We start from the raw sequence: 12812 nt of genomic DNA on the forward strand, positions 1-12812 counted from the left end.
CATCTCGTCGGGCAGATCCTAGCCTCTCCGTGTAGATGTACCATGAAGGAGATAAGAACAAACTCCGTGTTGTTTGGACACTTATCACATTCAGCATTGCCTGGGGTGATGTGGCTTCTAGAAATATCGAACAACTCCAGATAAAGTTCCCAACAAAACCAAGAATAGGCAGGCCACGATGGACACAGCAGTTGCATTCCAGGAAAAGTCAGTGCATCCTAAAATATGGCAAAAGCACCTAGTGTTTATATATAAAACACAGCTAGGTTCCAGACTCAGATTATCATAAGCGGGTTTTTCTACCTACGTGGGTGTCCAGTGGGACATTGGAAAGTTAACAAGACCATATCTTGGTCATGTGGATTGTTGAGACAGCTGGCGTCTCTGGTCCCTGTCCGCCAAATTCAGTCACACCTCCGATCATTGTGACAAACGCAAAACGTCCCCACCACTTCCAAAACATCCCCTGAGAGTGATCCACAGTCTGATGGCATCCAGCCCTTGTATACCAGGATGGCTTCATCTTGGGACTCTCACTCCGTTCTGACCACCCCAGCCCCTTTGCTGTCTCCAAAAACTTCAGGCCACCATATCTTGTGTTCCTCTTCCTGGAAGTTTCTTCCTTGTGGTCGCAGCTTCAGGGTCACCTCCCCCAGCCCAGCCTCTCTCAGAGCACTCTGTCTATATGTAATTGTGTCTTTTTGGTCTATTGTTTACTCATTGGCTGGCTGTTCCCCTGCTGGACTGGTCGTTGGTGAAACAGACACAAGGTAGCCGTGGTCACTGCTGAGCCTCCACTGCCCAACACAAGGGGCCTCAATGACTATGTGTTGAGTAGTCAAGGTGACCAATGGAGACCGTTGGTGGAGGAAGAGTTCTTGGAGGAGGCGTGGGCAGGAGGCAAGGCTTTTGGTTGGTCCCAAAGGTGGGGAAGGATTTGGGACAACGTGTGGGGCCAAGGCAGGGCATTCTAAGTGAGACTCTGCCATGCCAAGGTCCTTTGTTGCTTCTAAGATCAATTCCCAGTGTCTCCGGAGCCAGATCCGGGTGCAAATCCCAACTCTGCCATTTCCCTACGGTGTGACCTTGAGTACCTTCCTTAACCTCTCTGAGCCTCATATCCTTCTCCGTAAAATGGAAACGATAGTGCCCACCTCCTTGAGCGGTTATGAGATCCAAAGAGATTGTGTTTATAAAACATTGAACTGGTAATATGCACTCAATAAATATTTGTTGGATAAGTGTCTCCTAGTTCAGGATGTGATGAAAAATTAGGTTTTAATCCAAAAGAGGTAGGAGGAGCACTTGCTTTGGAGTCCCACAGACCTGAGTTAGAGCCCCAGCTCTGCCACTCGCATGCTATGTGACTCTGGGCCAATGAGTTTCCCTCTCTGAGCTTCAAGGACTCATCTATAAAATGGGGGTCATAACTGTTGTTGGGAGGATTAAATCAGATCACGAAGGTAACTGCAGCACAGCATCTGGCTCATAGGGAGGGGCTGTTATTATTATTAGGAATGGCTCTGGGGTATATGGAGGGAGCATGTGGCCTGCCTTGCAGTAAGGGAGGATGGGGCGGGGGCATTCACAGACATGGAGCTTTACTGAATGGATAGAGAAACTGAGGCCCAGGGAAGGAAGGGGCCTTTCCAGAGGTCACAGAGCACCTTAGAGGCAGAGCAGGGCCCAGAGACAAGGGCAGTGACCTCCTTCCAGACCTCCGTGGGAGATTCAAGTCAGTTGGGGAACATGGGTAGGGAGTGGGCCCTTTAAATTATAAGCTCCACCTTTGCTTAGAAGGGTCTTTGGGGAGTATAAAAGGGGGTGCAGTTCCTCTCTGCTCCAGAAAACCATCTGCTGCTCCTGCCCGCTGACCCCGGCCCCGGCCTCTCTCCAGCCGCCCGCGACCCCCACCTGGGGGCCATGCAGCTGCCACCCTTCGACATGTGGAAGGACTACTTCAACCTGAGCCAGGTGGTGTTGGCACTGATCCAGAGTCGGGGGCAAAGGCCAGAGGCCCAAGGGACTGGGGAGTCCAGACCTGAGCCCCCGCTGGGGCAGGATCAGGGGCTGGGAGGGCCGGGGCCCGGCAGGGTTCTGGCCACCCTGTGCAACTTCTGCAAACACAACGGGGAGTCGCGCCACGTCTACTCGTCGCACCAGCTGAAGACTCCGGAGGGCGTTGTGGTGTGCCCCATCCTGCGGCACTACGTGTGTCCCCTGTGCGGGGCCACTGGCGGCCAGGCCCACACGCTCAAGTACTGCCCGCTCAACGGTGGCCAGCAGTCTCTCTACCGCCGCAGTGGGCGCAATTCGGCCGGCCGCAAGGTTAAGCGCTGAGCACTGTGAGGTGCCCACCCCCCACACCTCCAACCCTCCTGGTTCAGTCCCTACCGAGCCCCTGGACTCTCCCCTGACTCACCTGGCCCTTTGGAACCTCTGGCCCCCAGAACTCCATCCCTGCTGGAGGCTGAAACCATGGAGGCTGTTGGGGAGCCAGGCCAGCCCTGCCCCGGTGTTCTCTCAGCCCTTGGGGGTCTGTCCTGGGGGTGTCTGTGGATTCTTGGTGCAGCAGGACCCTGCCCCTTGGATCACACAGCCCTGTGGCTCCTTCTGGGCCACAGATCATGGATCTTCAGTCCTTCTGGGGCCTGCTGGTGACACTAGCCCTGCCCCTTGGACGCGTCAGCCCCCGGAATCCATTCCCTGTGGAGTTCACGGATCCTTGGACCTATGGGACTCCACTGTGCTCTCCCAGACCAGTCCTCAGAATTTGGAGAGAGTGAACAAGGCTGGCTTGGACCCTCAAGCCCAAGAACTTCAAGATGGGATTCTGACTTGAGACCAGCCTGTTCACCTTCTTCAGCCACCTGCAGACTCACCGTTTCATCATGCACCCGGCTAGATCACTGCTTCCCTGCTCTCAGCAGCCCAGCCGTCAGGAGCTGGGGGAGACACACTGCAGGGGCACCATGTCTACGCAGGCTTATCTGGGCGTCGGGAGCCTTGGGGTGACTGACACCCTTCAACTCGCCCTGGTTGTGCTGCCTGTTGTTCATTCCGTTTCACTGCGCTCCTGCCCCCAACCGCAAATCACTCCCCCCAGCGAGAGGGCTGAGCGTCTCTCGCCACATCTCCCCCACCCCCCCCCAATCACCATGGTTTGCTAAAGGTCGTTTTATTTCTCCCGTTTTTTTCATCCTCCAACAGTTAAGTCAACAAAATTCCAATAGGAAAGAGGTTTTTTTTTTTTTACAGGAAAGAGGTTTTAGTGCCCGGATGGGAATGGCAACTGCCTGGATTTTCTTTTAGGGGCAAAGAAGAGCCCCGGCGAGATTTTAAGTTGCTTGGTTTTTGGCTCAGGGCTGGGGGCCCGAGTATTGATCTCTGGTGAATAAAGAGCGTTTCTGGTTGTCTTTGAAATCGCTATGTCTGTTTCTGTCTTCTACCTGACCCCGCCCCCCATCGGAGGCTGGGGGAGGGAGCCAGGACCTGCATTTGCCCCAAAACATGGGAAGAAGGAGGCAGGGCAGGAAGGAGTCCTGGGCTCCTCTCGTGACCTGCCCCCCATACATCCTCCGCCACAGGTCACCTGTGGACTAGTCCCCAAGGCACAGCCTCCACCTTGACCCTGGATTCCCTTTCCACATCTTTCCTCAGACTCTGTCCAAGGGTCCCCCTCCCGCCTTGCTAGACCACAGGTCTTCCAGGAACAACTTATAGTAGTTCTTAAACTTTGGGCACCCAGACCCCACTGGGAGGTGATGAAAACTATGGTTCCTGCCGCAGGGAAATGCACGTATGCACAAAACGTTGTGTGGGGGATCAGAATTGGCCACCCCAATGTGTCTCTTTGGCTTGATTATTTTTAAAAACAGAAGACTCTCAAAGAAACTTTGACCTCCCCTCTAATTGCCTAAAAGAATTTAAAATAGAAGGGCCTCTTCCAGGAGGGAGCTAATACCATAAGATAACTGTAATATAATGTAAAATGCGTCTCTCAGGTCACATCGTCTATGGTTGGTCTATTTGCATTTCCATCTCCATGTAAATTGCCTTTCTCCTCCTTGAAGTCCCCAACCACTACCCCCCACATCCTCCTTTGTCTTTAGCTAAAAATGGTATTTAAAGTGGCAGCTTTGGCCATTCTGGCGAGTTGCTCACTTTTCCTGGGTTTCTCCCATGTGACATGTTATAAAGCTTTGTTTGATTTTCTCCTGTTACTCTGTCTCATGTCAATTTAATTTGTAGGCCAGCCAGAAGGACCTAGAGGGTGGAGGAATTGTCTTCCTCCCCTACAGTTGCATATAGTATGAGGGCTTCTTTTATTGCATTGTTCCAGAAATATTTATTGAGCCAGGCACTGTTCTAGGTACTGGAGGGTACAGCAGTGAACAAAGCAGACAAGACCCCTGCCCTCGGGGAGCTGACATGCTCTTGGGGAAGAGGATGCATTGACAATCAATCAATATAGTATAATGTCAACTGGGCTATAAGTGCTATGAATGAAAGGAAGGCAGGGTAAGGGATGGATGGTCAGGGAAGGCCTTTCTGTGGAGGCAACATTGGAGCAGAGTCCAAATGAAATCAGGAAAGCAGAGAATATCTGGGCGAAGGGCGTTCCAGGCAGAGGACACAGCCAGTACAAAGGCCCTGGGGTGGGATTGAATCTTGTGGATTCAATCCATTAAGCAGGAGGCCTGCTGAGTAAGGCGTAAGATCAGAGAGGCTAAGGGGTGGGCAGAGAATCCAGAATCTTACAGACCCCAGTGGGAATTTGAGCTTTATTGTGCATTCTCAGACTCTGAAATCCACCATGGACTCCCCTCACCCATGTGCCAGTCATACAGAGAACCAAAGACCCCAGTTTCTTAACTCTTCCTCTGCTCCCAGGTCTTTTTCCAAAAATGCAGCTTTGCCCATAATGGGGACCCCCGCCAAGTTAAACCAAATAGTAGAAAAAAGGGATGCTCCAGCCCCAGAGCTGTGGTGTGCCGCTGTGGCGTTGAGCCTTGCACAGGGCTCAGAAAGCCTTGCACATGCACAGAAAGGTGGGGCTGCATCAGGCAGGAAGCTGATGGCCTCTCAAGTGGGGTGATGGGGGGAGACTTTCATAGTTTACTGAAGGGACCAACTCTGGCAAAGTGGGAGCAGCAGTTATGGAAACCAACAAGGGTTGGTCTACTCAGTACTTAGGGGAATTACAGTGGGTGGAGGGGGCGCCCTTTAGACCTGGATAAGGGAGAGGGGGGAAGATGCTGAGGTCAGTCTGGAGTGTGGAGGACATGAAGTGCCTGGGGACATCCAAGTGGAGCATCCAGGAGGCTGCTGGACACCTGGGGCTGGGTCTCAGAGGAGAGAGCTGGAGATGGACAATTAGTGGTCGTCAAGTTTTGTTTTTCTTTTTTAATGAATTAAGTCATTTATTCAACAGATGATTAAGGGGCAGGGTAGCTGACAGGAGCTGCTGACACTAAAGGAGCCAAAGGAACAATGTACCTTGACCTCGATCCCTCCCCCAGCACCTCACACCTGCAGAGCTCCATACACCTCTGCCAAGGGCCCCCTACCTGCAGCCTTCTCATGAATCCAGACCAGATTTAGACCCAACTCCCCACTCAGCCCACACTCTTCATGGAGCCACAGCATCCTGGCTGCCTCCCCTGGATACCCAAGGGAAGGGAGCTGTCTAGGTGACATCCAGTTCTCTGGCCCAGGTCCCAGTGGGGAATATGGGGTCAGTTGGGATATGGCAAGTGTAAGGTGCTCAGTGGGTATTATGGGTTGAATGCCGTCCCATCCAAAATTAATATGTTGAAGTCCTAACCCCCACTACTTCGGAATGTGACCTTAGTTGGAAATAGTGTCATTGCAGATGTAATTAGCTAAGATGAGGTCATACTGGAGTAAGGTGAGCCCTTAATCCATGACCGTGTCCTTATAAGAAGAGGAGAGAGACACACAGGGGGAATACAGCTAGGTGAAGACAGAGGCAGAGACTGGAATACTGCTGCGAGAAGCTAAGGAAGGCCTGGGGCTCCAGAAGCTGGAAGAGGCAGGGAAGGATCCTCCCCTAGAGACTTCAGAGGGAGTGTGGCCCTGCCAACAGCTTGACTTCAGATTTCTAGCCTCCCGAACTGTGAGAGAACGCATTTCTGTTGTTTTAAGCCACCCAGTTTATGGTCCTTTGTTATGGCAGCCCTTGGAAATTGATACACTGGGCGTCGAGGGGAGGCATCCAGAAGGCTGCTGGCGCCAGGGGAGTCTGGGCTGAGAGGGGAGTTGGGTCTAAATCAGATCTGGAGCTCATGAGAAGGCTGGAGACAGGGAGCCATTGGCAGAGGTGAGGCGTGGGGAGCTGTGCAGGTGTGGGTGCACCAAGGCAGGACGCAGGAGGGCTGGTCACACTGGAATGTGACCTCCCCCATCCCCTGTGGGTACCTCCCATGAACACAGAGACAAGGGAGCCGGGCAGATGGAGAGCACACAGGCAGGCAGAGGGGGGGCAGAGTGGGCCTGGAGGGCAACCAGAGACTTCTGCTCAGGGCCTTGTGTGCCCACTCTGTGCATTCTAGAACAAAGCAGAGGAGACACCAGCTGCACTCCACGCAGAGAAGCAAACGCTAAAGAATGACCTGGGCCCCCCAGCACCACTTTGGGCTTAGGAGGGGGAGGGGCAGTTCCACACCCACTTGGGAAGGAAAATTAGGTCCATTAAAGATCGACCTAGAAGCAGCCAGAGTTCCCATTGTGCCCTGAAATGTACAAGCCTGAGGCTGACTCCTGACCCTCTCGTTCCCACCGCGGTCATGGGCGCCTATGATTCACGGATCTCAGAAACTGAATTTGTGCACTGGGGCGGGGGGGGGCGGTCCAGGTCCTGGTGAGTTGTGACCGTAGGTTAAAGCTGATTTCCAGTGTTGACTAGAATCTGGACCATTCTGGAGAATTGTATACAAAGGAGGGGAAAAGGTAGCTCCATAAAGTCTTTTTATTTTTAATCTGTACTGAGTGTGTTGAGAGAGCACTTACAGGTTTATTTCTCTCTTTCTCTTTTTATGCAACTTTCAGTCTGTCCCTTTTGTTTCCTTCTTTGTTTCTCCCCTCTTTCTTTCCTCCTTCCCTCCCTCCGTCCTCCTCTTTCAGTCATTCTGACAAATGCAAACCTTTCTCCAAGGCTCCACTGTCATTGTGTGCACAACTGCCAACAAAATAGCCACTGGATGTCTCACCACGTACAAAATGGAAGTCGCACACCCATCAGAAATCCTGACAGCTCTACCCTCAAAATACATCCAGAATCTGACCATCCCTCCCCGGCTCACCACTACCTGATCCCACCACCACCTCTCATGAGGACTGTTGCAGGCACCTCCTCACTGGCCACCCTGCTTCTGCTCTTGAACTCCTAGAGTATGTTTTCAAACCCCAACAAAAGTGATCCTATTAAAACACAAGTCAGCTCTGGTCCCTCCTTGGCTCAGAGCCCTCCCGTGGCCCCGTCTCACTCAGAGTAAAAGCCAAAGTTGTCTCTGTGGCCTCTCCCTGAACTCTTCTCCCAGCATCTCCTCACTGTTCCCCTTCTTTGAACCTCCAGGAGCATCCCTGCCTCAGGGCCTTTGCACTTACCCTTCCCCCTACTCGGATTGATCTTGGCCCAGATACTCACATGGCTCACTCCCTCGCCTCCTATAGTTCTTTGCTTAAATGTCACCTTCTCTGTGAAGCCTTCCCATCCCTACACTCCTGACCTCCCTTATCCTGCTCTACTTTTTTTCCTCCTTAACACTGCCATCGAACATGCTTTACAACTCATTTATTGACTGTGTCTATGGTTGTGATGGTCAGTTTGATGTGTTAACCTGGTGAGGCTACAGTCTCCAGTTATTCAAACACTAATCTCAGTACTGTTATCAAGGTATTTTGTAGATTCCATTAAAGTCTATAATTAGTTGACTTTAAGTAAGGAAGATTATCCTAGATAATCTGGTGGGCCTGCTCCAATCAGTTGAAAGGTTGAAAGAACAGAGCTGAGACTTCCTCTCCCAGATCTGGTTCCTTTCACTTTTTGCTGCAACCCACAATGAGAAATTCATTTTACATCAGGATTCAACACACACACACACACACACACACACACACACTTTAAACAAAAATTTCACAAAATAATAATTTTAGTAATACTAATAGGGCAATTATTACATGCCAGGAACTGCTCATAAACTTTATACACACTGACCCCGTTAATACTCATAACACTTCAATGAGATAGATACTAGGATTAATCCCCATTTTACAGAGAGGAAAACTAAGGCCCAGAGAGGTTAAGTAACCTGTCCAAGGTTACACAACAAGTAAATGGAAGAATTTGAACCCAGACAGGCTGGCTCCAGAATTGAGCAATTTCCATTATCCTGTGGTCTGTCTCAACAACTTCAGAAAATATATAACTGAAACAAAAGTTTCTCAATGCAATACTTACCTTACTACATACAATGCATTCTGATATTTTCCTCTTCTGTTTTATTTTGTTGGTTTGTTTGTTTGTTTTATGCTGGTTGCAACCCACTAAATATTTTTCTGGACCCACTAATGGGTCAGGACCCACAGTTTGGAAAGCATCCCTTAGAAAGCCTATCCTAGGTCCAGCCCCATGGCTTAGCAGTTAAGTGCGTGCGCTCTGCTGCTGGCGGCCCGGGTTCGGGTCCCGGGTGCGCACCAACGCACCGTTTCTCCGGCCTTGCTGAGGCCGCGTCCTACATACAGCAACTAGAAGGATGTGCAACTATGACATACAGCTATCTACTGGGGCTTTGGGGAGAAAAAGGGAAAAAAAGGAGGAGGAGTGGCAATAGATGTTAGCTCAGAGCTGGTCTTCCTCAGCAAAAAGAGGAGGATTAGCACGGATGTTAGCTCAGGGCTGATCTTCCTCACAAAAAAAAAAGAAAGCCTTCCCTAATTCATCCCCATCCCAGGGGCCTTGCCCTCTGACCTCCTGCGTCCTCCTGCATTAACCCATCCCAACTTGCAGAGTTCCATACTCCTCACTTCTGTGATGGCTTCCTGTCTCCAGCCTTCTCATGAGCTCCAGATTTGAGTTAGACCCAACTCCCCTCTCAGCCCAGACTCCTCTGGCACCAACAGCCTTCTGGATGCCTTCTCTCAATGCCCAGTATATTAATTTCTGTGGGCTGCCATAACAAAGTACCATAAACTGGGTGGCTTAAAACAACAGAAATGCATTCTCTCACAGTTCTGGAAGGTAGAAATCTGAAATCAGGCTATTGGCAGAGCCACACTCCCTCTGAAGGCTCTAGGGGAGGATCCTTCCTGGCCTCTTCCAGTTTCTGGCAGCCCCAGGCCTTCCTTAGCTTGTAGCACCAGTCCCTGCCTCCGTCTTCACACAGCTGTCTTCCCCCTGTGTGTCTCTCTCCTCTTCTTATAAGGACACCAGTCATGCTGGATCAAGGGCCCACACTACTCCAGCATGACCTCATCTTAACTAATTACATCTGCAATGACCCTATTTCCAACTAAGGTCACATTCCGAAGTAGTGGGGGTTAGGACTTCAACATATTAATTTTGGGTGGGACGCCATTCAACCCATAATATCCACTGAGCACCTTACACTCATCATATCCTAACTGACCCCATATCCCCAAGTGGGACCCGGGCCAGAGGACTGGGTGTCACCTGACAGTCACCATGCTCTGTACATTCGGCCTCTCGAATGTCTTCCAATTCATTTCCACCCTTCCCACCATCCCTGCTGTGGTCCAGTCTCCCCAACCCCTCCTTGCCCCTGCCCCAGATTTCTCCCTTGACTCTGGCAAATAGCCTTGCCCCCTCCCATCTACCCTCCATACAAACACCGGGGAGATCTTTCTAAAGCACACATCAGACCCTGCTCTTCTTTGCTCAGAACCCATTGTCTGTAGGATCACATTCGAGCTCCTTAATGTTGCCCATAAGGCCCTGCACAGGCTGCCCCTGACTCCTGGACCCTGACCCTTCATGGGGCACATGGCGGGACCTCATCTAAACCCAGCCCTGGTGAAGTCAGCTTGCCATCCACTCTGCCCCTGTACCCACTCCAAAAAATATGGCCAGAGAAAAACACACAGCCACGGGGACTCAGCTCATTTCAATTTCATATCCAATAACCTCAAGTGATTTGGCCACTCATTCATATTTCATGCTTTCTTCCCACTCTCCCCTAACCTCAGCACTTCCCTCTCACCCCGACCTTGCTTCCTACTCTACTGAGACAACAGAAGGAACCAGAAGAGAACGTTCACATGTTCCTGACACCACATCTCGCCATCTGCCTGCCTCTGTGCCCATAGACCCTCTCTCCCTGTTCACTGGGACCGAACAACGCATGCTCCTTAGAGCACCCCCCATTTGTGCTCTGGATCCCAGCCACCGTGCCTACTCAAGGACGTTGCTCCAGGAATTCTTCCCTCTCTCCTCTGCAGCATCAGTCTCCCCTCTTCTGGATCATCCCTACTGGCACACAACATGCTGTTACAGCTCTCATCTTAAATCTCGCGAGATTCCATGCCCCCTTCCAGATACCACTTCATTTCTATGCTAGAAAGGATCATCAACACTGGTTCTCTCCAAAGTTTCTCTTGAAGCCTCCCATTCAAGCTACTGCCCCCAGCACAACAACAAAACTGCTCTTTTCGGGATTACTGGTGACTTTCATCTTGCTAGCCCTAGAGGCCAGTTCTCAGTCTTCATTGGACTTGGCTTCCGGGCAAGTGGCATCATTGATCCTTCCCTCCTCCTTCATCTGCACCCTTCACTTGGCCTCCAGGACAGCAGACAGCCTGGTTCTCCTCACCTCACTGACTGCCCCTCCTCAGTCTCCTTTGCTGATCCCAGCCCCCTACATTGGAGTGCCCCCAGCTTCAGACCATGGACTTCACTTCTATCTACACTTGCTCCCTTGCTAACCTCTCCCAGTCTTAGGGACTTAAAGGTCATTTATTCACCGACAACTTCTAAATTTATATCTCAAGACTGAACCTCTCCCTTGAAGTCCAGATTCAAAGATCCAACTGCCTACTTGACATTTGTACTTGGTTGACTAACGGGCATCTCAAGTTTGGGGAAATTTGAACTTGGGATCCTCTTGCAGCCCTGCCCATCTTTCCTTCTGGAAGCTCCATCCTGCCCATTACTCTGGCCAAAGACATTGGAGTCATCCTCGACTTCTCTCTTTCTCTCACTTCCCATAACCAATTCCACTTCACCTCATCTTCGCAGCTACCACCCTGGTTGGAGCCACCACCATCTGAACCACTGTAGTGGCCTCCTCAGTGGGCACCCAGCTTCCCCTTTGCTCCCTCAAGTCAGTTACCCAGAGGAATCCTATTAACGCCAGAGGCAGATCGTGCCCTTCCTCTGCTCAGGGCCCTGCCATGGCTCTCACGTCAAGGTCCCTACAGTGAGGCACAAGGCCCTTCAGATCTGGCTCTCCACCCTGCCTTCCTTCTGGCTCCCTCCTCTCCAGCCCCACTGGCCTCCTCCATGTTCCTGGAACATGGCAGGCACACTAGTACCTCTGGCTGCACTTGCTCCCTCATCTCCTTCACATCTCTACTCAAATGTCACCTTCTCAGGAAGGCCTCCCCTAGCCACCTTATTTTAAAATTACAGAAACACACAAAATAAAGAAAATAAAATTACAGACACACACACACAAACACCATACTCCCAGATCCCTTTTCCTACTTCCATTTTCTTCATGATATTTATCACCTTCTCATTTATATAACTTCTTTATTTTGCTAATTGTCTGATTCTCCCAACTAAAAAGTGAGCTCCATAGATTTTCGTCTTTTGTAATCACATATCTGGAACTGTGTAGGCGCTCAATAACTATTTGTTGAAAAGATGAATGAAGCATCGTTTGCTGAATGACCTTGAGGACTTCTGCAGGATGCTAAACTACAAATTTCTTGGCCCTACTTCACTCCATCATCCTGCCTTCCAGTTCACCCAACCCGTGTTCTAGATTCAGTCCTGCCTCCACGCATTTGCTTGCAGTCGTGCCTGTGCCAGGATCACCCTCCCTACTCAAGATCTCCCTCCCCGCGCTATGACGTAAATGTGTGGACAGGGGGCCCCCCAGGCATGGCTGAAAGGCTGATGGGTTGCCATGGTTACTGCACCAGCAGGAGGCGGAATATCCCCAGGGTGCCCCGCCCCTTCGGGTAATAGGTGGTTAGCAGATCCGGAGCAACCCAGCGCAGGGGCAGCAGCTAGTTTTCTTATGCCTCCCCATCCCACCCACGCAGTTGTCATGGAAACGAAGTGCTTCTCTCCAGCGCCGCCTCCCTCCTCTTTCTCCAAGAGAAAGAGACACAGCACAAAGGGCTGGGTGGACTGAAAGACTGTCCGAAAGGCGGGGACGCCGCTCGGCCCCGGCGTTCTCTCCATCTTTCCCTCCTCCTTAAGGATTGCTACGCCTGCGCAGGCACCGAGCCCTGGGTACCACGGCTAGCGGGGAGCGAGCGGCGCGCATGCGTTCGATAGAGTTTTGCGCGTGCGCTGTTATGGCTTCAGGAGTCGAGGGGAACAGGCGCAACGCTAACCTTGCGCCTGCGCAGCTGCAGCCCGCCCGAGGAGGCCGGTGGAGGGCAATTCTGCGCTTGCGCCTTGCGAGGGGCGTGAAACCCAGGCGGTAAGGGCGTTGTGGGGCCGACTGGCGCTAGGTGCGCCTGCGCCATGGCTCGCGGGGCGGCTGGGGGCGGGGCCCAGAGGGGGGAGGCAAAGAAGCAGGGGGGTGGGAGGGAAGAGG

General features: G+C 51.6%; 1 protein-coding gene across 1 annotated transcript; it reads left to right on the top strand.

The window, feature by feature from the left end:
* Positions 1-1851: 1851 nt before the first annotated feature.
* Positions 1852-2340, top strand: NANOS2 (nanos C2HC-type zinc finger 2). The gene has a single exon (XM_004440173.2). The coding sequence runs from the start codon at positions 1924-1926 to the stop codon at positions 2338-2340; it is 417 nt and encodes a 138-aa protein (XP_004440230.1). The 5' UTR covers positions 1852-1923.
* The last annotated feature ends 10472 nt before the right edge of the window (positions 2341-12812 follow it).

The sequence above is a fragment of the Ceratotherium simum genome, chromosome 33 (genome assembly GCF_057802395.1).
Source record: "Ceratotherium simum simum isolate JZ-2026a chromosome 33, ASM5780239v1, whole genome shotgun sequence".
Lineage (NCBI taxonomy): Eukaryota > Metazoa > Chordata > Mammalia > Perissodactyla > Rhinocerotidae > Ceratotherium > Ceratotherium simum.